General features: G+C 43.8%; 2 protein-coding genes across 6 annotated transcripts; one reads left to right on the top strand and one right to left on the bottom strand.

Moving 5' to 3' along the window:
* Positions 1-246: 246 nt before the first annotated feature.
* On the top strand, positions 247-14,680 carry LOC115196379 (T-cell surface glycoprotein CD3 zeta chain-like). The gene is made up of 7 exons (XM_029757154.1): positions 247-556; positions 12,972-13,072; positions 13,200-13,241; positions 13,324-13,398; positions 13,503-13,532; positions 13,631-13,720; positions 14,030-14,680. The coding sequence occupies exons 1-7, from the start codon at positions 496-498 to the stop codon at positions 14,096-14,098; spliced, it is 468 nt and encodes a 155-aa protein (XP_029613014.1). The 5' UTR covers positions 247-495; the 3' UTR covers positions 14,099-14,680.
* An 86-nt stretch (positions 14,681-14,766) lies between these two features.
* LOC115196377 (POU domain, class 2, transcription factor 1) lies at positions 14,767-27,097 on the bottom strand. Of its 5 annotated transcripts, none has more exons than XM_029757148.1 (13): positions 27,013-27,097; positions 23,789-23,851; positions 23,421-23,503; positions 22,576-22,767; positions 22,357-22,483; positions 22,196-22,284; positions 21,890-22,066; positions 21,454-21,595; positions 21,162-21,316; positions 20,719-20,965; positions 19,418-19,652; positions 19,247-19,317; positions 14,767-19,031 (listed from the first exon to the last, which is right to left on the bottom strand). In XM_029757148.1, exons 1-13 carry the CDS (start codon positions 27,017-27,019, stop codon positions 18,763-18,765), a joined length of 1,857 nt encoding a protein of 618 aa, XP_029613008.1. In that variant the 5' UTR covers positions 27,020-27,097; the 3' UTR covers positions 14,767-18,762. The 5 variants fall into 5 exon arrangements, with proteins under 5 accessions (XP_029613008.1, XP_029613010.1, XP_029613009.1 ...); XM_029757150.1 differs by having other exon boundaries at positions 22,375-22,483; XM_029757149.1 differs by having other exon boundaries at positions 19,259-19,317; positions 27,013-27,096.
* Between the last annotated feature and the right edge of the window lie 804 nt (positions 27,098-27,901).

Raw genomic sequence — 27,901 nt, 5'->3', positions numbered from 1 at the left:
TGAGTCCAATAGAACTAATAGCACAGAGCTCTTCAGTCACTGGGCTACTAAGTAGATGAGTCCAATACAATTGTATAACACACAGCTCTTCAGTAAAAAACCTATTCCTCTCAACATTGACAGGAAGTGCCTCCTCTGAGTAATGAGAAGGAGCCATGTCTTTAGAGTTGAGGATAAGGGAAGTATAGGCCAGGCTGAGAGAGGCGTGTGTGTCTGTCTTGTGTAACCAGGTGGAGCAACACTAAGCCACTTCCTGTACGCTAAGGCGAGGAGCCGCCAGCGAGTCGAAGCATCACTCAGCCTCAAGCAGCTGCTGTAGGAGGACAACACCACCCCAACACAGAGAGAGACAGGAGAACGAGAGGTTGCCCACAAAACCCAGCTTTGGAGGGCCATCATCCCCCAAGGCCCAGGAAGACAGAAGAGAGGACAGCAGAGAGGAGTGTGGGACGGTTTCTAAGAGAAGGGGCTCGACCGCATCCATCCAGAGGAGCGATGGACCCTCGGAAGTGGACGGGAGGCCTGCTGGTCCTGTCTACTGCACTACCCTATGTCGGTAAGACCCCTCCAAACCCTGTTTCTCTTTGCACCTGGGCTCATCCCTGACCCCTGTCAATCGGTGCTCAACCATCCGACGCCTCCAACAACCTGGTATCATCAAAGAGCTGGTGTAACTCTGCAGTATTTAGCTGAAAGTCTAGTTTACTCATTAGACCACTATACAGCTGTACAGGCACACACTCAAATGGAGTCGTACTACATATGATGCCTGCATGGTGCTTTGAATCCTGGCTTGGTAAAACTCAGCTCACCCACGGCGGTGTCCTCTGTTTCTCAACAAGAGTCGGCCATCTTTGATGAAGCAGGAAAAGACAAACGAGGGAGAGCAAAACACAGCGCTGTAGTCATATAGAGGGTTTAATAAACACAAGAGTTCCAGATTCTCACACAGGTGTTTAGAACCAGGGCATATTGTTAGAGGAAATAATAACTTGACCTGTATTTAACTTCTTGGCCCTGAATGAAGGGACTTTTTTGCACCACATTTACTACTCTCTCCATCGTGTCAATGCCCTCACGTTGGTTTGGATTGGCTTTCAAATGTTACGTTACTGTGAAGTGTGTGTGATCTGTATTGTACACAAGTGAACAGACGGGCAGAGACCCGGCTCTGACTTTGAGTTGGGTTTTGATCATGTGGAGAATAAAGGTGTCTGTCTCCTTCCACTCTGATTGTGTTTTCTCATCAAAGGGGACAGATTAAAAAAAATATTCAAACACGCCAATTTAAAACATCTACCTAGATTTGTTAATATCAGTAAAATTATCATATTCTTGTTTCCTGTTCCAACAGTCATTCTCAAACCCTCACTGTCAGTGTAAGTTACGGTATTGTTGTTGTATTGTCCTATTTAAGTAATAAGGCCCAAAGAGGGTGTAGTGTATGGCCAACATACCACGGCTAAGTGTTGTTCGTAGTATGCGCAACGCAGAGTGCCTGGATAAAGCCCTTATCCGTGGTATATTGGCCATATACCACAAACCCCTGAGGTACCTTATTGCTGGTATAAACTGGTTACACATGTAATTAGAACAGTCAAAATAAATGTTTTGTCATACCCATGGTATACGGTCTGATATACCACGGCTTTCAGCCAATCCGTATTCAGGGCTCGAACCACCCAGTTTATAATATAGTGCAAAGTATGTGGTGCGTTACTCTGAATCAATAATAGACTATCCCCAATTTCAATATAATACTATCTGGACAAATACTGTTTTCATTGTGAGTAGCTATATACCTTGTCATTATCACTTAGCTCCGTGCCATAATGTAATGTTCTACCAGAAAGGGTAATGTAATCCTAGAACACAACCAGTGAAATAAAGGTTATGGTAAGGTTTAGAAAAGGAGGAGAGATGGCATCATGATTTTACTTTTTCAACTTTATTTTTCTTCTCAAAGACAGAGAATGAGGGGTCGCTTGAAGAATATCTAATGCAGAAACATATTTTGGATTGGTTCACGCTAACAACTAAATTGCTAATGATTACTTCATTTAAAAATATATATTTCATAATTCTAACGTTCTGATTTTGCAGAGTCAGTGTCGGCGACGTAGGCTAGTCTACAGTATGTGTAACTGATCGTGTGAGCGCTCGGGCCCCGTTGTCAACCAATTGGTATTGATTAGAGATCCCCCTTTAGCTGCTGCCATTAGCTACTCTTCCTGGGGTCCAAACGCATTAAGGCACTTAGATTACACATAAAACAAAAGATAAAACAGTACATCATATCATTATTACACCACTACATATCTACAATACAAAATATATAATACAACAATATTACAATGTACGTGTGTGTGTAGTGTGTGTGTGTAGAGTGTGTGTGTGTGTGTGAATGACAGTCAATGGTCAACTCTTTATTTAGATAAGCAATTTAAAATGCTGGGAAAGTTATGGTTACTGTTCTATGCGTTTAAATAATGGTGGGTTCTTTTGACAGTATACAAGTGTCCTATTCGGACGGTAAAGATGTATAGATTACGATATACTGCCTAACTGGACAAGTCCTCTTACACGGTTATTAGAGAAAGTGTCAGTGTTGTCAATAGCTTCTCCACTTTACGATTTGCTCATTGTTTGCGCATTAGAGAAACTATCAATGTATATCAACTTCTCCATTTAATTTTCCGTTAGCGATTCGCTCCTTTCTGCCAGCTGGCTGTGTCATTTTGGGGAAGCTTTGTTTTTGTACCCATCATCTAACACGAAGTGTCTGGTGTGAGATACATTACTGTAACCATGACAGGGTTGGGGTTCTCTCTCACTCATGTCCCACTGTGACAGAGAACTATGTAGGAGGGCCTTCTGTTTCCGCTCTGAACAACACTAGAGTTTGAAAGTTAATACTACCAGTTACACTATTAACTAATTAAATCCTAATGACAAAGGCAGGTCCATAAAATCTGAAGTTACATGTAGTGATATTTATTTCATCACGGTCTTGTTTTGCACGCTTTGTACAAAATAATAAAATGCAGTAGTACAGGATATTTGTTAACGTAGCTCTTTATTAGCTAGCTACAACTGGCATGTTCACTTATCTCCAACCATGATCAACTGACCATGACCTAACCATCTGGGTGGTCTTAACCAATCATAGCACAGTATGATACGGAGGTAAAATGCATCCAATTATAATTCAGTATGTTTACACATATGAATATTACATCCCCCTTTTAAAACAAAAATGTTTTACATATTCTAAGCGTTTCTTTTGAATACATGCTCTGTAGTTTGAACTCAAGGTAGGTAACCATTTATATTGCATAATACACCAACTGAATCAACAGACTCTGAACCAATGATTCAACATACTGTTACTTTTCAAACAAGGGATTCTCAGCAGCTCAGCTTTCACTGTAGAAATGACATCTTAACATTTCAAACAAATACAATACCAAAGCATTTAAGTGAACCTTCAATAACAAGTTTACAGTCTGGAACTCTTTTAGGGCAGCGATCTGCCTACACCCTTTGACATTTCACAGGTCTAGGACAGCTCTGGGCTTGACCTCTTCCTGACGTTGTGCGATATGATGTTGAGCATGCTTCTGTGTCAGTCATCAGTTCTTGTGGTGTTGCAGGTAAGTGTGGTGTATGTTGTGCTGTGTGTGTTTTTAGTCCATCACGTTCTCTTTCAGGGGAACAGTTCATCTCATCAGTGTGTTGTTCTTTTGTGTTCAGTAAGTGACGACGATTGCGGCAGTAAACCGCTTCTTCTGCGGTGCGGACGTGATATGAACGTTCAGTGTCAGCTGGCTGGATGATGACTGCTGGCTTCCAGAGGCCATGCACCTGGATTCTAACTGACTCTCCGTTGATCAGTGGTGGCAGTGGTCTAGCTGACCTGTCGTAGTATCGCTTGTTGTTGTTGTTGTCTCTGTGCACGTTTTTCATGCATTTCCTTGTAGCTGACGACCTCAGGTTGCAGCTGCTGTTTCTTTGATGGCTCCATTTATTTTATGGCTGAGATCTTCTGTGGATCTGGCTTGATTCCATTCTCAGTGAGAAGATGTCTGAAGTAGCTGACCTCTGTAGCGCCGACTGTGCTCTTCTCGGGGTTGAGCCGGACTCCTCTCTCGCGGGACCTTTTCAGCATCGCGCGGAGGTTTCGGTCGTGCTCCTCTTTGGGTCGACCATAAACAAGGATGTCGTCCACAACTCCGTCGAGGCCTTCGTACATTTCGTCGATCTTTCGCTGAAACTCGTCTTGGGCTGAGATAATCCCAAAAGGCAGGCGACGGAACCTGTAGCGTCCAAACGGTGTGTTGAATGTTGTGAGCTTCGATGACTCTTCTGTGAGCTTGATAGCCCAGTAGCCTGATCTAGCGTCCATGACACTGAAGTAGTGTGCTCCCGCTAGCGTGTGTGTGATGCCATCTAGCGTCGATAAAGGGTAATGGGGGTGTTTGATAGCCTTGTTCAAGTCTCTTGGGTCGAGACATACTCGGAGCTTGCCTGTGCGTGGTTTCTCCACCGCCACTAACGCGTTTACCCAGTCAGTCGGTTCTGTAACCTTGGTGACTATGTCAGATTGCTCCATGCTCTCCAACTCTTTCTTCAGACGGGCACGGAGAGCAAGGGGAATCTTTCTCAGTGGGTCGAACACGGGTTGCGTCTGGGTCAAGGTGAATGGTACATTCTCCTGGGAATAATCCTATTCCTGTAAAGACATCAGCAAACTCCTCCAGTACATTTCCTGTCTCTACTGGTGCTGTTACTGATAAAACTAGCTTGATGAGGTCCATGTCTAAACATGCTTTAAGACCTAGCACTGCAGGTGCTCTAGTGTCAACAACGTAAAAGTCCAACATCATGTCACTTTCCTTGTATTTGCATTTGAAAGTGCATGTGCCTTTTACTGGGAGCTGTTCACCACCATAACCAGTCAGTCTGCGCATGGTGGGCTGTAGCTCGCACTCAGATGTCAAGCTGCGGTACTTATTCAGAGGAATAATGTTTACTTGTGCACCAGTGTCTAGTTTGAACTTTAGCTCTGTGCCTTGTGTTCCTGTCTCAATGTCAGCAAAGGCTTGCTCTGTCTCTGATATTTGAATTTTCTGTGTCACTGAATCAAACAGTTCATCAGCGTTTGACTCTTTTGACGTTTCATCTTCACTCACTGTGTGTACTGTTTTTCCACGGTAAGCTCTGCACAGTTTTGCAAAGTGATTCCATTTACCACATTTAGTACACCGTTTGCCTTTAGCTGGGAAATTTCCTTGTTCGCCATGCACTTTGTATCCACAATATCCACATGTTTTGAGTCTGTGTCGCTGTTTTGGAGTTGTCTCTCCGTTCTAAAACCGGAGGTGTGCTTCGATGTCTGCCTGACCGCGTGCACTGCTTGTTCACGTGATGCCGCGCGAGACGCGTTTCATCTGAGCCTGTGCTAACTCGTGAGATCTGGCTATGTCGATAGCTTTGTCCAGCGTTAGCTCAGACCCCACATTCAAAAGTTTCTCTCTCACTCGCGGTGAGTGTATTCCAAATACAATACGGTCCCTGACCATCTCATCCTTGTTTGCATAATCACAGTCTTTCACAAGCAGACGCAGCTCAGTCACAAACTGTTCAAAAGACTCGCTCGCTCCCTGTACTTTCTCATGGAAGTTGTACCTAGCGAAAATCCTACTGGTCTTCGGCACAACATATGCTTCAAAACGACCGTAGTATGTTTTCAGTACCTTTGATTCAGCCTCGGTATGTGTCCATGTGTTGTAAATATCTCCCTTTTTCACCGATCCAGAGGAGCAGGTAGCTGCACTTTCTCTCTTCTCTTGCCTTCAGAGGACCCGTGAACATCAGCTCCACATGCTGTTTGTACTTACGCCATGCATCGGGTCAGTTTGTAGACTCCCAGTCCATTCGAGGTGAAGGAACTCCAGAAAAATCCATCTTTTAAGACCTTTTACTCTGACACCATGTCTTGTTTTGCACGCTTTGTACACAATAATACAATGCGGTACTACAGGATATTTGTTAACGTAGCTCTTTATTAGCTAGCTACAACTGGCATGTTCACTTATCTCCAACCACGATCAACTGACCATGACCTAACCGTCTGAGTGGTCTTAACCAATCAGCACAGTATGATACGGCAGGAAAAAGGCATCCAATTATATTTCAGTATGTTTACACTTATGAATATTACAATCACAGTGAGCAACTTTTGGGGTTTAAGATGCAGTTTATGTAAAATTACTAATGTGTTGATTTGCAGAATTTTTATTTTAAAAATGCAATGGTCTATTCAAAATGTTTTAATGCAATAATCCAGCAAAATTGCACCCTTCATTTTGGCCTGCGTGTTAAACTAAACTATGCTGTAATTGCTCAACAGGCTCTAAAGACTGATCAACAATCTCTGGGGGGGGGGAAACCATTTTTTTACTACTCAAATCATCTGATTATGCAATTGAAACATAAACAAGTCTGTCTTCAGAGGCAAAAGCTGAATGGAAATGTATTCACGTCTTCAAACAGAGTTTTCAGTGGGTGGAATCACATCACTCAATGACGGTACGTCAAAGTTGCTGAGTGTCACTTTTTAAACAAGGATTTTAACACACCTACTTGTTTCTCTCTTTCCAACAAACTTCTACCGAGAAATGACAGATGTTGATGTCACCACACTGCAAAATAATCTATCAAAACAAAGATTTCAGTCAGTTTCCTTTTAGGAGACCAGTAGATAGATGGTATGTTCCATTAACACGGTCACAGGCAGTACATGACGTTAAAGTTAGCAATAAAAAAACCTCAGCAGCAAACTCTTTAACAACAATTAAAAAGATTGTAACCTTTGACCTTTACATTCAAATTGTAGCCGTTTACCTGTGGCCACTGCACTGGTCAGGCCTGAGATGGACTAAACTGAGGCTACTATTCAATCAAACACACAATCCTAGTTTTAGGGGTGGGCTATTTCAAAATGAACTCTCCCCTTGCTGTAATAATCAATGTTGGATTCACATACTCAGTGAAAAACAGGATAGGTTCCCACACAACGTAGACAAATTCCGATATTTCTGTTTAAATATATATTTTCTTGCAAATTCACATGCATACATTCACACACTCAAAATTGTGCAATATATTATACAACTGGACTCTGTAGCGTTCTCAGGGTTCGAGACAAGAACTCTGACCGCAATGCAGAGAGAGAGAGAGCGAGAGACCGAGATATGTTCTTGTAGCGATGCAGCTGTTTCTTAAAAATAGTTATTAGGAAACAATCTGCAGAGCTCATCATGTCAGGTCTGATACACCCGCCCCCCACCACCTCTATCCATGCCCCCCCACACCTCTCAACGGCAGCTTCACAATGAAAGCTTCCTGTTTCAGATAATATCACTTCACGATGATCTGCGATCTAGGACTTGACCGTAATCCTACCTCACGTTTCATGGTGCTGGGGTTAATCACATTCCATTTAATTTCCTGTCAGTAGGCCTCTTACAGGACAGGTGGTTTCTCCATAGCCCCATAATTCAGTTTGGAGTGTGGGTGTAGTTGACCCTAACTTAACGTGCACAACATGTAATCAGGGTTAACCTTCACTAGAACTTGTTCACATGTAAATGTGTTGCACAATGGAAGTATTGCACAATATGGTGCTATAAAGCATCACATTTGAGTATGAAGTGATGAAGAACACAGATCTATTTTTTTTTTTTTTTACATCAAATGATGAACAAAGTATTGCTGTTCCTGCCACATGTGTTTGGCCCTTTCTGCAGAGGCCCCTGAGGAGGCTTTAACCACACTAGGGGTTACCTGTGGTGGGAAGGGAGAGTCTGTGTCTGTGAGGCGACCACAGCCACAATCATGGCAGTGCTAGTGGAAACTTCTCCCTCCTAGGTCAAAAAACTAAAAGTTATTGAAAACAAATCAATTGTTTACTGAATGACCTCATTGTAAATGTTGTTTTGTAGTATGTACACATTAAAAGGTGCTACAAACACAGAACAAAGACTGTTCATTTAGTCAATGTCCAATTCCGCTCAGTAAACTGTAGGCCATCTGTCGTTAAACATCATCTTTTATTCCTACACATGCCCAGAATATGACTTGGTGCTGCTACCAATTAACAATCTAGTGAGAGAAACATAATTTACACAAACGGCTCCATTCAATCAGGTCCGCTTTAGCCAACATCCGCATAGCAGTTGTTTCGGCTGTGTCAGACGTAGAACTGAGTTAGAATCTCTCATCCACAAGCAGCTCCTGGCATTATACCTAAAGCGGACATTGCCATTGGCTGCACGGAGTTGCATGAACAGAAATCCCATGCAGCCTTGTTTCTAAGTCAGAACAGTGGAATGTGAGATGTGATCTACACCTCCATTATGATGATAGAAACTTTTTGGTTGAATGGTTTTCAATGTGAATGTCATTATTTCTATACAGCCTACACTTTCTCCTTCTGAACTTCTAGCTCTGCCTCCGTCCCACTTTCAATAGCTCTGCCTCCGTCCCATTTTCAATAGCTCTGCTCCGTCCCACTTTCAATAGCTCTGCCTCCGTCCCATTTTCAATCACTCTGCCTCCGTCCCATTTTCAATAGCTCTGCCTCCGTCCCACTTTCAATAGCTCTGCCTCCGTCCCACTTTCAATAGCTCTGCCTCCGTCCCACTTTCAATAGCTCTGCCTCCGTCCCACTTTCAATAGCTCTGCCTCCGTCCCACTTTCAATAGCTCTGCCTCCGTCCCACTTTCAATAGCTCTGCCTCCGTCCCACTTTCAATAGCTCTGCCTCCGTCCCACTTTCAATAGCTCTGCCTCCGTCCCACTTTCAATAGCTCTGCCTCCGTCCCACTTTCAATAGCTCTGCCTCCGTCCCACTTTCAATAGCTCTGCCTCCGTCCCACTTTCAATAGCTCTGCCTCCGTCCCACTTTCAATAGCTCTGCCTCCGTCCCACTTTCAATAGCTCTGCCTCCGTCCCACTTTCAACAGCTCTGCCTCCGTCCCACTTTCAACAGCTCTGCCTCCGTCCCACTTTCAACAGCTCTGCCTCCGTCCCACTTTCAACAGCTCTGCCTCCGTCCCACTTTCAACAGCTCTGCCTCCGTCCCACTTTCAATAGCTCTGCCTCCGTCCCACTTTCAATAGCTCTGCCTCCGTCCCACTTTCAATAGCTCTGCCTCCGTCCCACTTTCAATAGCTCTGCCTCCGTCCCACTTTCAATAGCTCTGCCTCCGTCCCACTTTCAATAGCTCTGCCTCCGTCCCACTTTCAATAGCTCTGCCTCCGTCCCACTTTCAATAGCTCTGCCTCCGTCCCACTTTCAATAGCTCTGCCTCCGTCCCACTTTCAATAGCTCTGCCTCCGTCCCACTTTCAATAGCTCTGCCTCCGTCCCACTTTCAATAGCTCTGCCTCCGTCCCACTTTCAACAGCTCTGCCTCCGTCCCACTTTCAACAGCTCTGCCTCCGTCCCACTTTCAACAGCTCTGCCTCCGTCCCACTTTCAACAGCTCTGCCTCCGTCCCACTTTCAACAGCTCTGCCTCCGTCCCACTTTCAACAGCTCTGCCTCCGTCCCACTTTCAACAGCTCTGCCTCCGTCCCACTTTCAATAGCTCTGCCTCCGTCCCACTTTCTGAGGATAAACGACAGAATAGACAAAGGGTCAGGGAGGATGAAGGAAATACATTTAAATGGAAATAACTTTGACATTGTGATGCTGTAGTCTTTACACAGAGCAGACCTCAATGAAACAATTCACAAATTACCATACAATCTAGCTGTGTTCTATAGCTGTTGCCATAGGTTTTATTATTTGCACAATTAATTAAATCAATTATTTGGATTCTGAAAGGCAAGGAAAACAAGCAGAATGTTCAATTCTGAACTCAATCATCAAGCTGCAAACATTTTGAATTGAGTATATCTTTTAGTCTCCTTGGATAAACACATTCACCAAGTGACTGACTACATTATTACTTGATTAGACTAAGAAAGCATTTCCTGTTGTAGTGTTTCGATGAGGCCCCTCTTACAGGGTCGTCTTCATTAGCGCACACCTTAGCAAAACATTTTGCAACAGGAAACGAAAACAAATGTTTATTATTGGATAATTTCAGGTTGCCCCTCCCTGTTTCCGTCCGTTTTCTTCCGTCCAGATACCTAATGAATACAACCCAGCACCAGTCTGCTACTGGAGCCCTGACCCTGTCTTCTATGAGTCACATGCTGTGTTCTGTCATGGCTTTTAGTGCAGGTGACACGAGGCGAAGGACGATTTTCTTTTAGGCTGGTTGAACAACCCTGGTGGTACAGTGCTGGTAATGTAGACCACATATCCTCCCTCTTTCCTTCACTGACTGGCACATATAGACTACTGCATATCCTCCCTCTCTCCTTCACTGACTGGCACATATAGACTACTACATATCCTCCCTCTCTCCTTCACTGACTGGCACATATAGACTACTGCATATCCTCCCTCTCTCATTCACTGACTGGCACACATAGACTACTGCATATCCTCCCTCTCTCATTCCTTGACTGGCACATATAGACTACTGCACAGCCTCCTCTCTCATTCACTGACTGGCACATATAGACTACTGCTCAGCCTCCTCTCTCATTCGCTGACTGGCACATATAGACAGACTACTGCTCAGCCTCCTCTCTCATTCACTGACTGACACGTAGACTACTGCACAGCCTCCTCTCTCATTCGCTGACTGACACATGTAGACTACTAAACAGCCTCCTCTCTCATTCGCTGACTGGCACATGCAGACTACTGCACAGCCTCCTCTCTCATTCACTGATTGGAACATATAGACTACTGCACAGCCTCCTCTCTCATTCACTGACTGACACATGTAGACTACTGCACAGCCTCCTCTCTCATTCACTGACTGGCACATGTTGACTACTGCACAGCCTCCTCTCTCATTCGCTGACTGGCACATATAGACTACTGCACAGCCTCCTCTCTCATTCGCTGACTGGCACATATAGATTACTGCTCAGCCTCCTCTCTCATTCACTGACTGACACATGTAGACTACTGCTCAGCCTCCTCTCTCATTCGCTGACGGGCACATGTAGACTACTGCACAGCCTCCTCTCTCATTCACTGACTGGCACATGTAGACTACTGCACAGCCTCCTCTCTCATTCACTGACTGGCACATGTAGACTACTGCACAGCCTACTCTCTCATTCACTGCAGGTGCAAGCGGACAGCAGATTGCAGTAGAAAACATGCAGGAGAATTGTGAACTTTTCTGTATATGGAGACACACACACACACACACACACACACACACACACACACACACACACACACACACACTTGCCTCTGTATTCACCGTGCTGAAGGTCTCCTCCTATTGTCCCTCAAAGGGAGAGAACAGATGGAGCAGCACCACATACAGGTAAACTCAGTTCAAGGCCAGGTGTTCCTAATGTTTGGTATATACTTAAGAGCTTACTGACCACAGTGTTTCAGTGTCTCAGCCATCCTAAGGCCTGACCACAGTGTCTCAGACATCCTAAGGCCTGACCACATTGTTTCAGTGTCTCAGCCATCCTAAGGCTTGACCACAGGGTTTCAGTGTCTCAGCCATCCTAAGGCCTGACCACAGTGTCTCAGCCATCCTAAGGCCCGACCACAGTGTTTCAGTGTCTCAGCCACCCTAAGGCCTGACCACAGTGTTTCAGTGTCTCAGCCACCCTAAGGCCTGACCACAGTGTTTCAGTGTCTCAGCCACCCTAAGGCCTGACCACAGTGTTTCAGTGTCTCAGCCACCCTAAGGCCTGACCACAGTGTTTCAGTGTCTCAGCCATCCTAAGGCCTGACCACAGTGTTTCAGTGTCTCAGCCATCCTAAGGCCTGACCACAGTGTCTCAGCCAACCTAAGGCCTGACCAGTGTTTCAGTGTCTCAGCCGTCCTAAGGCCTGACCAGTGTTTCAGTGTCTCAGCCGTCCTAAGGCCTGACCACAGTGTTTCAGTGTCTCAGCCGTCCTAAGGCCTGACCACAGTGTTTCAGTGTCTCAGCCGTCCTAAGGCCTGACCACAGTGTTTCAGTGTCTCAGCCGTCCTAAGGCCTGACCACAGTGTTTCAGTGTCTCAGCCGTCCTAAGGCCTGACCACAGTGTTTCAGTGTCTCAGCCGTCCTAAGGCCTGACCACAGTGTTTCAGTGTCTCAGCCGTCCTAAGGCCTGACCACAGTGTTTCAGTGTCTCAGCAGTCCTAAGGCCTGACCACAGTGTCTCAGCCGTCCTAAGGCCTGACCACAGTGTTTCATCGGCTTCTGTAATCCTGACTGCATCCTTATCGTCAGTCTCTCTCTTGAAGGGAGGCCAAACTGTTTCTAGATCAGATATGTCTAATTGGAAATGACAGATAAGGAGGGGGGAGAGTGTATTTTGCAGTCCATGGACCGATACCTATCGTTTGGATGTGGCTGATTTGGTCTCTAAGCTTTAGTCAGTCCTGGTACAAAGTAAGTTGGAAATAGGTCTTTGCTGATGCCATATAAGTAACAGAAACACACACCTGGGGCTCACATAGGCAGTTATACCACCTCAGACTCAGAATGTGTTGCAGCTGAGGAAACCACTGAGCTAGATACAGCTCTACTCACCCCCACCACAAAAAGGCTTAGAGTCACAGCAACCACACGGAGCCTGACTGTCATATGACTGTCTTCCTGAGACGCACAGAGAGAGAAGTGAAAAAGTTAAGAAACTGTTTCTGTTCAGTACATGAGAAAGAGTGTGTGTGTGTGAAAGTGAGTGCACATAGACACATACTCACTCACACACACACACCTACTTCCATTCACCTTCCTGACATATTCTTTCTACCAGTGAGGGGTGGGTTTTACCGGGGGTGTTTGGTGTGTGTGTTCTCATTAATGTCAACCTCTCCCCTGCAGAGGCGATCACCCCCCTGTACGACCCTAAACTCTGCTACATTCTGGACGGCTTCCTCCTGCTCTACGGTCTCGTCATCACTGGACTGTTGCTCAGAGAGAAAGTGAGTCCAAGTTTACACACCACTATATGGGTAGACGTAGATAAACCTCTGATTGGATATACAGGTACCAGTTTTATTAGGACCAGTTATTGTCTCAACATATTTGGCTGATCTCTCTGTCTTGTAGTTCTTCAAGGGCAAGATATTGGAGGATGATGATATCTACACTGTGAGTAGTCGTGTGTGTGTGTGTGTGTGGAGAGGGGGGGGGTGTGTTGATGATCCTGGAACACTGTCCCTGTGTTTTCTAGGATCTGAAACCTACGGACGGGGGCGGTTATGGGCGAATAAACAGGGATCCAGAGAGTGCTGCAACGGCACGCGATGTAAGTGTGTGTGGATCTATATCTCGTGTAGAAGAATGAGATTCGTATTTCCCCAATCATGCATCAAAAGCCTGATTCTGTGTACCTTCTTATATTATTCACAGAATCGCAGGAATAATGACGACACTTACACGGTAAGTGCATTACCCAACATACAGTATCATTTCATGTTAGTTTAAATATTATAAAAGATATGGATATGTTTCTCCTAACTCAGTGTTTCCCTCCGCAGTCCCTTAAAAAACCAACCGACGACACGTACAGGGAGATCGCTGTGAAGGACAAGCAGCGCCGCAGGAACAAGAACGACCAGGTGTACCAGGTGTGTAGATGAAGTTTATTTGTCGGATGCACAGGATACACATGGCTCACACAGTCCAACAAAACACTTGCACGTTCCCTATTGACCACGCCCCACCGCTGAAACCAACCAATTAACAAGGCCCGAATACACAAACATAACAGCCCTTGTTTCACTGTTAGTTTCTCTCTGAGGGGACAGTGGTAGGGAAGTAGATGAGAGGGAAGTGTGCAGTGAGAGGTTTGGAGCAAAGTGGATGAGGCAAGGGTTTAGTGAGAGATTTGGGATCAATCCTAGTTGACTGTGTCCCCCCCTCCATCTCTCTATCAGGGTTTGAGTGCCGCCACCAAGGATACCTATGACTCTCTCCAGATGCAGCCTCTCCCTCCGCCTCGCTAACAGAAACATCATGGAGGATCACGCCTCGTCCAGCGGTCTCTCCTGTTTACCTTTCTATCTGCAGCGAGTATACTGCTACAGTGTTGTTGTATGCAACAGTTCCATATCCCTCTTCTCAAATCATTTTAAATTGGTGAAGAGTTAGTTATTTACCCACCAACATCTAATAATCACTGATATCTAGAACAGTCCTTGTTGTGTAAAAAGTATGTTTGCAGTTGTGTTACTCCCTTTTTATCTTTCAGGCTTTTGTTGGAAAATCTGGAGACTTTTGCGCCAGTGACAATTTCATAACTGTCTTAATATATGAACTTGATCATATTTTATCACTATTTTATGACTTTAGCTCTAGTCTCTTCTCCCCATACACCCCCAGTCTGTAACCTTTGACCTTGAAACTCATTCTACCGACCCTACTGACCCTTCCTCATTGGCTACTGCTTCTCTAGTTTATACCTGGAGTAATGTAATTAAAGAATAAATATGTAGGTTGTTATTTTGCATACAGTGTACAGTGTAATTGTGTTCCCTTTCCCCTCATGTTTATAATAAATAATGTGCCTCAGCACTATAATAAAGCCATCTCATTACAAAGATCTGATTATCAGGTTTGTCCTTTACCACTGAGTCTTCTTCTGCAAAGGAGAGACACAATGGCAACAATGTTACTACTTTTAATGATGTTTATAACAAAGTTACAGTAAGAGATTTTTCATATACATTTGTAAGTAAAAAAAACGTAATCCCCCAAATACAGCAGACAAACAGGTCGACAAGATGGGACATAGTTAAACGACTACAGTCTCCCTACGTTGTTCCTGTGACAACAGTGTGGCGTGATAGTAGTTGATATAGCAGTAGTAAGCTAGTATACTGTTGAGTGGGTGTGTTCATCATCTATGTAGTCTGCCAAGTAGTGACATCACACCTTGCACTGCCACAACCATTGGTGTCACCACCTAGTGTTAGTGTGACAACTGCTACCTCACTAAACGAGACAGGAGGAAGTAGGGACCAGATTTGGAGTGGTGTACAGAACGATTACAAAAAACTGTAATCCGTTACATTATCAAACATATTGTAATCAGATTAGATACTTTTGAAAAACTAGATTACTTCTTGGTTTACAAAAATGTTACATTGACACCTTTCTGTTTTATCAATTACATTAAATTCAGCATTGAAAAACATTTACGTTTATTTCCCCTGAGCGAGTCTGATCACAAGTCAGAGACCACTATGACACAACAAATGTGTTTGACGGATCATTTTTGTCTTCTAATGCCTCAAGGGGAAAGTAATCTGAAAGTAATCAGATTACGTTACTGAGTAATCTAAAAGTTAACTGTTTACAATTTCAGATAACTAGTAACGGATTACATTTAGAAAGTAACCTACCCAACTCTGTGTGGGTGTTTAGAAAAAGATATGCAGGCCTACAGGTTTTCTTTTTTTTGTAAAAAAAAGTATTGAATCACGATACACAGGCAGTGAATCGAGGCACTGAATCCTAAAACATACAAAAATACCTTACATTTGACCATCTACCAACAGTAAGATCATTCTGCATTGACATCCATACTGAATGAGAAAAAAACAAGCTCTTTTCAAAACACATTTTCTGCTTGATATCTTCCCTGAAATGTACCATAATATACATTGCGCTTTGGATGCCAGTGCTTGGTTTTTTAATCGGTCTACTACAGTATAAATACGCTTTAGGGACGGGAGTAGAAAGAGAAGCGTGAAGAGAGTGGGAAAGACCGTCAGAGGCCGGGATTCAATCCGGTCCTAGGTATTACCTATTTTAAAGGCAACGTTCCCTGCTTTTGCAGAGGTCCCATTCACGATAAATGCTGCATATGTTCAGCTCAATCAGAAATTGCCTTTAAAAGCCGCAACGCCTATAACCCTGCGATCGGATTCAATCCCGGCCAGAGTATTCTTTGGTATTTGTGTAGATTAACCATTTAACAGGATTTTTGCTTTGGAATACAGCTGGAGGAAAAGATCTGCCCTCTACTTGACGTAGAAACAAAACAAACAAATGTTAAGGGGTCTCATTTCGACTCAAGGGCCACATCGGGATTTCAAAATTCAGCGGCGGGCCGCACTTTTTTGGGGACCGATTTGTTCGGCAAAAGCAATTTGTGGGCCAGAAAAAGGGCAGTTATTTTAAAACGTAAAAGGTCCATTATAATTTAAATACTTTCCAGTTTTAGACGTTCAAAAGTTTCCTGGAGTGTTTTTTTCCTCTGACCATATGTTGCCGACCCCTGCATTACTTGGTGTACAAATTAAACTAAGACAATGTGTAAGAGATGATGACATTCAGGTAAAGCGACTACAAAGGACAGCAGCACCACTGATCTAAGTGTGTGTGTGTGTGGTAGAGCGTTATGTCTTTGGTTTCTTTTGAGATGCAGCCTCCTGGTGTTGAATAGGCCCAACAGTCCCAGATGAACCCAGCACTAGACAGCCTGTCCCTCCCCAAGACTGGAACCATCAGTTAGGATGTCAGTAAAGCTTTACAAATAGGTTGCTTTTTAACCTGCATTAACATACAAGTAGTAGTCTGGAGATACCATATATCCCATCCATTAAGGCCACAAAATAAAACATTTTCTCCCTTGTGATGTAAACAAAGGCATGAAAAGTACAAATTAGTGTGAAAACTTCTGGCTTTACATTTTTTTGATAAAACAGCACACACACAAAAAAGTAAAAAACAAAACGCAGTACAGCTTGAGTACATTTCCTTAGTTACAAGAGGACCATAATGGAAACAAGCATTTGGACTTCGTGTTTATATCCTCAACAGTTTGGTATGTGTATTTGTTGCCAGGTCAACAAAAATGACAAAAAGGCCAGAAACGGATCAGTCCACACCCTGTGGTTTACTTTGGCCCAGTCACACAAACATTTCTATCCTACAGAGGATGTTAAAGATAATGCACTACATTCAATTACAGAAACCTACTAGTTCAGATAGAAAACAGGAATATTTAATGTATATATATATATTACTTCCATGTGAATATCGAGCGCTAGACGTAAAGTAAAAATGGCCCTCGGATACATATTTCAAAAACTTCTCAATATAGCAGAGCAAACCCACAACAAAAAGACTCAAGTAAGCAGAGATACAACTACATTTCCCATAAGGCTTTGCAGGAAACAAACACCACCAAGAAGAGATCTTCCCATCAAACCAGCTACAAAATGAAAACGCTAATGCTTTGGTATGTAGGATCAGACAAGAATAAACTACCATTTCCGTGAATATATTACATAATAATAGCAGTAGTACTGGCGACTGCAGTTACAGTGCATGTGGAGTCAGCTCATGTTGTGTATCAAGATATGATTCTCTGCTGTAGTCACCATTTCAAATGTACAGCAAAGCTACAACAACAAAAAAAACAGGTAAACATTTCTACATTCTTAAAATGTATGGTTTCAGTTTTGCTTGACTATATATATTGTTTTTTTGCTGCTGAGGTATTTCAATATATTATGTTGAGTCAGTACTGATTGCAGTACCTGGGGCTCTAGCGGCAGCATATTTGGTCTTACGAGAAAGAATAAGCTCAGAGAAGGCCAGACCTGGACAATCTCCTTTAACTTGAACATGCAGTGACTCACTGGGAAATGGCTATCCTGAGTATTACTTCAAGATCATTACTCTTGAACTCATGTAATCCAAGGCAGAGACTCAGTATGGGCCATGCAACCCCACTATACTACTGACACCTTACCCTACCTTCTCCAGACGCTCTTTTTGGTATCCTGCCTCTGTCTTCTATAGACCTCGGCGTAAGGGAGGAGAATATCAGAGAGAAACATCTTTGTTAGTCTTTGGAAAGTCCCCTTCAAAATATTGCATTAATCTCTCCCACTCTGGAGAGGTCCATTAGATAAATCCCTATGCTACATTACACTAGTGTGATGATAATATAGAGCTAAGTCTAGTACACTAATATTTTTGGGTTGGATAAAGGACATTCCAAGTTCTCTTGAAGTGCGCTGTTTTTAACTCTTCCCAGAGACTGCAGTAAAGCTCTTCCATAGCAAGTCTACATCCAGGCTCTCTCACGGTCTAGTGATTATTTTTAAAGAGTTGGAACTATGTTGAAAAACATGTTAAAGCAACAAAACTTTTAATAAAAGTTTTGAAAAATGTCAAAAAATGTACAAACGGCAAATATCAGAGAGCACACAACTAACCGCACAAAGAACATTTTAGGTAACATGAAAAACACGCAGAGAGAAATCTAATCTTTAGTTGTAAATCTGACGTCAACGATCAAGGCCTGTACAACACGCCCTCAAGTAAAACTTCAAATTAGAGAACCTAACACACAGATCATCATGAAGTCTCTCTAGCAAGTTAAACCGTGTCAGTTTCATTCAATACTCAGCAAAATAAAATCAAATGCACATTTTTGGTTTTAGAAGCAGTTCTGAGGAAAAAGAGATTCTATTGCCAAATCTCAATCAATCTTTGAAAGGACCGTTAGGACCCCTTGTGGCAGAGACAGGGAGGAAAACATCTTAACAATATTTTTCCAACAACAACTTTTTGGTGGTAGCAAAAAGAACAAAGATTAAATAACGATCAATGAAGAGGAAGAAATGGTGAGCGACCCGCCCCGCGAGTTCATTCATTGGGCCTTAGAGGCTCTGACGATGGTGTTGACTGGTGTGGTTGCCGTGGTGATGGTGTTGGTGCCAGCAGTGAGTTGCAGGCTGAGGGCACTGGCAGGGATGAAGCTGACAGGGTTACTACCCAATAAGGACAGGCTCTGGGGGTTCAGGAAGAGGGGCGTGTTCACCATGCTGGGGGAGGAGCCAGACAAGCTGGTGTTGGCAAATAGTAGGTTCCCGTTCCCGTCCAGGGTGGTGATGGGGAAGGACCCGCTGGAGGCCAGAGCTGCGAGGAAGGAGGAGGGAAGGTTAGACTAGTATAGTGACTGGGGATCATTTCTCCCTGATAAGACAAGAGAAAGCAAAGGTTCCACATCCCTTCTTGTAATCAAAACAACCCTATTTCAGAGCTCTAGTGACTTTTAAACAAGCCAGAAAGGAACACATTAAATGTATATTTAACTATGTATATAAAGGTGCATAGTAGCGGGGTGTACTTGCCACTCAACACACCTTGGATGGTGGCTAGCGCTCCTCCAAAACCTGCAGTGGTTAGGTTAAGTAATGCCCCCCTGGAGGAGTAATCAGTCACTTATGTGATAATGGACACAATACATCTTTTTCACTTAGATACTGAGTGGACACAGCACTTTGTGTCTGTGTGAGCCTCACCCTGTGTTGAACTGCGATGAGGGCATGAGACTCGGGCTGATTCCCGCCGCTGCAGCCGCCATTGCAGCCAGACCCCCGCCGTTGCTATAGAGCATCTGCCCCGCCTGCGTCATGGTAACGGCTGGCTGTGACATGGTTGTCACGGAGGAGGAGGGTGTGAGGGACATAGAGGGGACTGTAGGGGTGCTGGAGATGACGGATGCTGTGTTGCCGGTGGCTGACGCCAGGGTCCTGTCTAGAACACAGGATGGTCAACATTACACCATATAAATAATATACTATCAACATCAAATAAATAACTACAGGACAAAAGACAAGACTGCATCACCTTCAACGATGAGGGGAAAAAACTATCAATAGTTAGTCGGATATTATTTTTGACAATATATTTTTTGAGCTAGTTTTCTGTACCAGCACTATTTTTCCTTCATAGTTTCAAATCAAATTTTGTTTGTCACATACACGTGTCTAGCAGATGTAGCGAAATGCTTGTTCTCCATCTTCTTTTAAAATAGGAAGCCAATTTGTTTTCAGCACTTTTATTTCACTGACTGATCAAAACCAGTTCTCTCATGGCTCTCCCTCATCCCTCTGCAGCAGACATATGGTGAGTAATATGTTTGGAACATCGAAATCGCAATAAAAATCATAGTATCAAATCGCAATACATATAGAAGAATCGGCACCTAAGTACGGTGATATGGTATCGTGAGTTCCCTGGCAATTCCCATGATCTTAGTCTGGATAAACTAATGTGGAACTGCTACTACCCATCAGTGTTGGGATTAGTTACTTGAAAAAGTAATGTTACTCATTACATTTCACAAAAGTAACGGTTTGTATTACTTTGCGTTACTTTCATGAAAAATATCTCAAAAGCTCAGTTTGACTGTGGGAGAGAGGAAGGCAGGCCGCTCGCTCTACTTACTACCTCAGCTTTGATCACTAATTTCTCCTTTCATCCGTGGCGCTGCCTTCCTGTGTCAGTCTACAAGTGCTGCGCTATATATATATATATATATATATACAGGCTATAACCACAACTGATAGCTGATGTTTGGTTTACATTATATATGGCTAATTAAGCAGCCTATATATATATATATATATATATATATAATGTAAACCAAACATCAGCTATCAGTTGTGGTTATAGCCTGCATGTATATGGACCCATAGAGATGCACAGAGGACACACTTTCCACTAGACAATGAAGCCCTCTTTGGGCTTTGCCATCACAGAAACTAACAATGGAAAAGATCAGACGAGTACACCCCAGACTAGAAAAATATACACGTACCTGTGAGGCTGAAGCTGGTGACAGGCAGAGAGGGGGTGACGGTCACAGTGGTCTGGGGTACAGTGTTCACCAGGCTGGCAGTAGTAGGGGATGAGAAGATGGACTTCTGGAAAGCTGAGCTGCTGGGAGGATTGATCCTCTTCTCCTTCTGCCGGCGGTTACAGAACCACACCCGGATCACCTCCTTCTCCATGTTCAGCTGGTCTGCTATCAGGGAGATCTCGTCTGACGACGGCTTCTGGTTTTGCTGCAAGGGGACAAAGAGCACCAGACTCAGTGAGGGAAAGTAGACACCTAGAGCTGGCAGTGTTCTGTAGACACCCCGACTACTTCTAAATGCACGGCGTACAGTCAAACATCCCTTATTTGGGTCGAGCTCTTCTAAAAGGCATCTAAATCTTGCCTGAACAGGTACAATCTTCTTTGTTAGAACCAGGTCTCACCTGGAGGAAGCTCTTCTCCAGGGCCACGCGGATATTGGTGTCGATGCTGGTCCTCTTCTTGCGGCGCCGGCTATTGAGGTCAGATGCCAGGCTGGGTGACCCGTGACCAGAGCCCAGGGGACTGAGGCTGGGGCTGGACTCTGAGCTCACATTCTCTGCAGCCAGGGGGACAAGGAGAGTGGGTCAGAAATCACAGAGGGAAAAAAATTCTCAGATACATTATCCAAATATAAAAATTTACATAATGAGAGCATAAAAAAATAACACACACACCTTCCTTATGAGGACCTACCTGCGTCGTTGAGCCACTTCTCCAGCAGCGGTTTCAGCTTGCACATGTTCTTGAAGCTCAGGTTGAGTGCTTCAAAGCGGGAGATGGTGGTCTGGCTGAAGTCATTACCATACAGCTTCCCCATGGCCAGCCCCACGTCACCCTGGAGGGAGAGGAGAGGGGGAGAGGACACAGGCAAAGTAAGACTGACATCAACCAGGTTGGTAGTATATAGGGCGAGTTCCCTTCCTTAAAAATGCAGTTTGAAGCACTGAGTATTTAGGAAAAAAAGCTAAAGTACAATATAAATGCAATCCATGGAACTCTTTCATATCTTGTTTCTATGGTAAAATAATGAGGGGAAAAAATAATTTTTTTATCACAAACACAAAAAATAAAATCTAATCTATTATGAGCGTATTACAGCGGAAGCCAGTCCTGAGTCCCTGGGCCATACCTGTGTGAAGCCCAGTCTGATCCTCCTCTGTTTGAAGGCCTTGGAGAAAATCTCCAGCTCTTCCAGATCACTGGCGTCCTCCAGAGTGGGCGTGCCCAGACCCTTAGGGGGCGGGGTCTGGCTGTGGATGAGGAGCTGGCCGGGGGTGGCAGTTATGGTCCGCGTGGGAGCGGCCACCTGCGCGCGATAGGAGAGAAAGATAGAGGGAGGAAGATAAGAGATGTGCATGGTCCGTGTTCCTGTCCTGAAACAACCCACAGCCACTAACAATTCGGCTACTGTGAAAAAGTGTGTGTTTCCCCTAACCTGTGGAGCGATTGTGATAGTTGGAGTCTGTAGGAGGTTGGCTTGGCTCTGAGGTAGTTGAGTGAGAAGATTTTGGGCTTGCAGGAGATCTGTCAAATGAGAGACGGTTTAGTGAAAGGTCCTGAAACATGAAACTACTTCAGTGCTGGTGTATAGCTTACTATGATACTGAAACATACTGGGCTGTCCCTGTGGAGTCTGGGAGATGAAGAACTGAGGCTGAAGCTGGGTGGCCATGGAATGACCTGGCTGGACCAACACAAACTGCTGCAGGCCCTGCTGCTGGAGCTGAGAGGGGGAGAGAGAGAGAGGAGCCAGTGTTAGACAAGTACGAGCCACTGTGTGTGAGTGAGTATATAACACTATAGTAGATCTCTTACAGGAGTGATGTGTATAGGCTGGGACAGTGGGAGTTGGGTGGTGATGGGGGTGGCTGCGGAGGCAGAGATGGCGGCCCCCGTGGTGCTGCTGTTCTGGGCCTGGCTGGCGGAGTGCTGCTGAACGGCTGCTGCAAGGAGCTGGGCCTGAGCCTGCTGGAGAAACAGCTGCTGCTGCGCTGGAGACAAGGTCAACTACACAAACAAACACACACACAGAGAGACAGAGAGAAGAGATTGAGGGAGAGAGTGTGTGAGTAAGAGAGATAAAAGGGGGGGTGTATCAGAGATTTAATCTGTGGCTTAAACCCTACTACTTTTAAGTTGTAAAAAGCCAGTGCAACCTATGGGGATATGACTGCAGAGAGAGAGAGCGCGAGAGCGGTGGGAGTATTATAATCAAAGACTGGTTATGAGGCACATGTAAATTGGCAGACATTTGCATATCCACCCCCACCTGTTTCTAAGCGACAGTTGGAGTGGGCTAATTAGCATGCAGCAGACAGCGCGCTGGTTTTTTGTTTCAGCGAGAGGAGGCATGCCAGGCAGCAGGCTGCTGTACTTCCATTTTAACGGCTAGTTCCAAGCTGGCGGGCTAAAGTAGCGGGCTAAAGGCGTCACCATGGCAACGCTGGACGCAATGAATGGACCCCTTGAGTAGCCATGGGGACGGGATCTTATCCGTCTTGCCTTGGTGTTAGCATCATGTTGGCTATGGAGCTAACTGACTATATTGGCTTGTAGAGTATTAGAGACTAAAGTATGCAAATGAGCATTTCTTGCTTTTGTCAAAAAGAAGGGAAAAAAAGAAGAAGAATATGGGTAATGCGTGGGAGTGTGTGTGTTACCTGTTGCAGCAGAGCCTGTGACTGTGCATTGGTGAGGGACATGACAGTCTGCTTCTGAGAGTCCCGGCCATTGGTCAGCACGCCTAGAGAGACGGAAGGTCAGTCAGAACAACACAGTCAAAATCCTCCAACATACATCTTCACATTGGACCAAATATACAGACTCAAAGTTGTTACTACTCTGTTACCACAGTACAGCACCGAGGACAACACCATCGAACCGCAAGTCAGTTCAGGACTACATTTTCTGTGATGGAAATGAAACAGGCCATAATATATAAAGACGGCCAAGCTCATTCCAAGAAACACATATTCCATTACATACTAAAGGCACTAGCTGTAATCAAAAAAAGGCTGTAGGAACTCACCTTTGACTATGTCCCCGTTCTCCATGTTGCCTTTACTGGATACTGACAGGTTGATTATCGAGTCTGAAACAGAGAGGAAAAATAGAAGCTTAGCTTACCAGACGGCTCGGAAACAGCACATGACAATTCAATTTATGCCTTCAGAAAACAAAAGAAAATGGCAAATTCAAAGGATCAACAAGTGTAGAATTCCACAAACCACAGGTGTTCTGGAATACTCTATTGTCATGACACACGGTCCAATACCCATACTACTAGCATACCCAAAACATTGCTTCATTCAAGTAGTATGTTAGTGCGGATATTGGAACAGATCTCTCACACTGCTCTGCTCACCAGCTATTGCAGAGTCCAGTCTGTGGCATCACCAGCGTGCCATCCAGGCCAGCTGGCACTGACCCCGCTCAGTTGGGCCCACTGACCAGGAGCAATCAGAACCCAGAAGACTGGCACAGCCAGATGTGTTAAACAGAACCCAACACAGCAGGAGGAGATCCGTCTAGTGTTCCCTCTCGCTGACTGTAACAACACCGCCTCTCTCACTGTAACAACTAGCTGCTCGGCACACCGCCTCTCTCACTGTAACAACTAGCTGCTCGGCACACCGCCTCTCTCACTGTAACAACTAGCTGCTCGGCACACCGCCTCTCTCACTATAACAACTAGCTGCTCCGCACACCGCCTCTCTCACTATAACAAATCAACAAGAGTGTGGCAAACAGTCCTCCTGTCTTTTTCTCCTCATTTTCTCTCTCCCTCCCTGTGGAATGGAACAGAAACAAAGAGTGCAGCTGGCAGCGTAGCGCCCATAACGAAGCAGCATAATCAGTATTCAGCTGATTAGAGCCGTATGCAAATTCAGCCCCCCGTTTCTCATTAAGCCAAGGCGCCCGCTTTGAAGTTGCGGCGAGCAATTCATTTCACACAGAGCTCCGAAAGCTTTCTGCATAATTCAAAAAATCTCTATAAATATTTATCAGCTAATTTACATATTAATTGGATAGCTTTTAAGGAGTACGTGGCATGTGCCAAATAAGTTCACTCTTGTGCGCACTCTCTCCCTCGCAACTCTTATGTGAGGGTGAGGGGGATAAATTACTTCCAAGCTGTAGGCCCCACTTTGCCATTTGATAGCAAACTGATAGTAAACTTTGTTTCCAAATCCAAGACATGAAGGCGTGAGTGAGTGTATGACTACTCAAACCCTTATCATGGCCTTCTCTTCAATGGCAAATCTCCTAAACAAAACATATATGACATTGAATTTGTATATGAGACTGATGGCTGTAGGCCTACATTGAAAATGTTGGAGCTTCAGCAGACAGTTGTGGATAAGAGCCTTGAGTTCCATAAACCTAATTGGCACACAATGCATTATGCAAATCATTCAATTAATAGAATTTCAGATTAGCAATGAATTATGCTTTCATGTTATTGAAAGCCCAAATGCATAATGCAAAGTAGATCAGGGAGAGAGAGCGCACAGGAGAGGGGGCAGAGAAAATGAAAATTCAGCATATTCAAATAACAGACATCCAAAATATGCAAAACATTGATCATATTCTGTCAAATTGGAGCTGAAAAACACTGCATCAGATTCCTCCTGACCATTGGAGGCCCTGACACTCAGGGCTTTACGACACTCCGTAACATTCTATCAGAAGTCGTTTAACTTCAGGTAGACAACTACAGGACTAGACGGTAGTAAAAGGAAAAATGGGAAAGGAATAGGCTAAGTCAAAAATGTGATTGTTTTGGAAGAGACTGATGGGTAGCCTATATGATGAGTAGTCTACATGAGATCCACAGAAGACCTTGTTCTTACATCAACCTCTAGTACACCGTGGGGTGGCTCGGGAGGGGTCTCTTACTCAACGGTGTCACATTTACTCTTCATAAAAACACAGGCTGAGCTAGTACTAGGACAACTCTAAAAGTTATTCCACTGGCATGCCTGTAGGCCTAGCGGGGAAGACACAAACGATGACAAACTTGGCCATTTCAATTTCAGTCTGCTTTCACTAGCAAACAGAACAAATCAGTTGGGAACAGTAGCCCTCTTTGCCCAAAAAGTATTCAACCTGATAGCTAGTCTGTGACCTCGGCCTGGAACTTGGTACAGGTACTTACTTGCCTGTAACCAGAGTTACAAACGTGGTGGCAAACTCCACTCCAAACTGTTAAACATTTTATCAAAACGTTTTAGTTCAAATGTCGAAGAGAAGTTAGAACTACGCTATAAGGATGTCAACGTTTCCATGGATTTTCATAGTTTTTCGTTGGTGCGATCTCATTGATACAGTACCCAAAACATTGACTGTGTTCATTGCTACAATCAAGTTACTGTAGCCAGCTAGTAATGAAAATAAGTGATCTCCTCCTAGCGGTAAACCCCTCCTCCCAACTGCATTGCAAATAATAGATTTACTGAATTAATGCAATTGTCGTATCAAGTCCTCGCTAGATTCTTTAAAATTAATTCTAAGCATACCGCTGAGATAAATGAATATGCAAAATGTAGCGAGCTGCTAGTTAGCACGAAGTAGCTAGTGTCCATGCAAGCGAAGCTAGCTCGTTAACTATTGCCTTTTTTCTGTGGCTATGTTCCATTACAAATAAAAAAGTGAAATATCTAGAGCAAACAACTCAACAGCGTTGCCGATTACAGATAAAATATGTTAAATTGCTGTGACTTTTGGGTATGAATATGGAACGCGCACCACACAAAGGAGGGAACGTCTTCTCCTCGAACGACAACAACAATCCTGGCTAGTTTTTTTTCCTCCTACACGCGCCGGGTAAGATTGTAAACGGGATCAACCATATGGTGCTGGCCTTTTCGTTTATTTGTCACGAAGTCAGGCCTAATAAAATATAATCTGCAAATGAATATGTAAAATGTAGTAATGATTACCTGGTCCTGAACTTTCATATTGGCTCATTACTCCTCCGTCAGCCATATTGAATATTTAAAACAAATGCATTCAGTCAACTATAGAAGCCCTCCCACCCGTCACTATCTGACCATGCTAGAACCGACGGAAGTAGGCCTACAGCGCTTCAAAAACCTCAAACACGATTTTAAACACTTATACCCGACCAACCCTAACATAATTCTACAATTAATTTTAGAACAGGTATCGTCTGTTCTAGCTCAGTTCTGCATATACTTTTTTACTTTTGCCCGTCTAGCATGTTCATCTAGTCACTAGCCTAACACTCACCTGGCATCAATAGAGACAATAACACCACTACAAATAAACCATGGCAGAGAGTAGTAATGACATGTTTTTCTTTCGCAAAGTGGAACAGTAGCATTGACTATGTTATTTGCGCGCGTGTATGTCTTCTGGCTTGAACTGTGCGAGTGCATACAGTACATGCCCATACTTGTAGGGCTAGACAGATGCTCAATAGGATATTGACTGCCTTGTCAAAGTGTGTCTTGCGGTAGTCTTCTACCCATAATATAACAAGAAGATAGTATGTATGGGGTAAAATATTGTGATTAAAAAGCACCCAGTTCAGTAGTGATGAATATGTTGAGTTCCCCCTTACAATGTAAAGTGCTATGCGATTTGGTTCATGCTTATCCTAATTCCTTTTATTCTGTCTTCTATTCTTCTACTCTGTCTCATGTTTCCCATAAAGATGTGATCAACTAGAATCCAGGTGTCCTTAGGCATGAGGAATGAGATAAAAAAAAATAAAAACAACCAGATAATTGCTTTAACATTTATTGCAATTATAAATGCTTTGATATGGGTTGCGTTTGTGCTCCAAAAATTGTACAGCATAAATATTTTATGTCTTGAACAGTAATCTAGTTTAGATTGTAAAATGCAACAACTAACCTACAAAACAAACAGCAAATGTGTGTTACTCTACTTGCACTGCACAAGCAATGCAGTTAGGTTGAGGCAATATTTAAATATTGTGAATATGAATATTTTGCGTCCATTTGATTATAAAATTGACTATGAGAAATAAATTCATTTGAGTTTAGAAAGCAAAGTGCACATTTTCCCTTTTCCATTATAATAAAGCTTAGATATTTGATTTAGATTAGTATTTACATGTCAGAATAATCTATAACAACTACCTGTAGAATTA

This window comes from Salmo trutta, chromosome 6 (assembly GCF_901001165.1).
Source record: "Salmo trutta chromosome 6, fSalTru1.1, whole genome shotgun sequence".
In the NCBI taxonomy this organism is placed as follows: Eukaryota; Metazoa; Chordata; class Actinopteri; order Salmoniformes; family Salmonidae; genus Salmo; species Salmo trutta.
The sequence above is the reverse complement of the archived record's forward strand: the minus strand, read 5'-3'. Positions and strand labels throughout refer to the sequence as shown.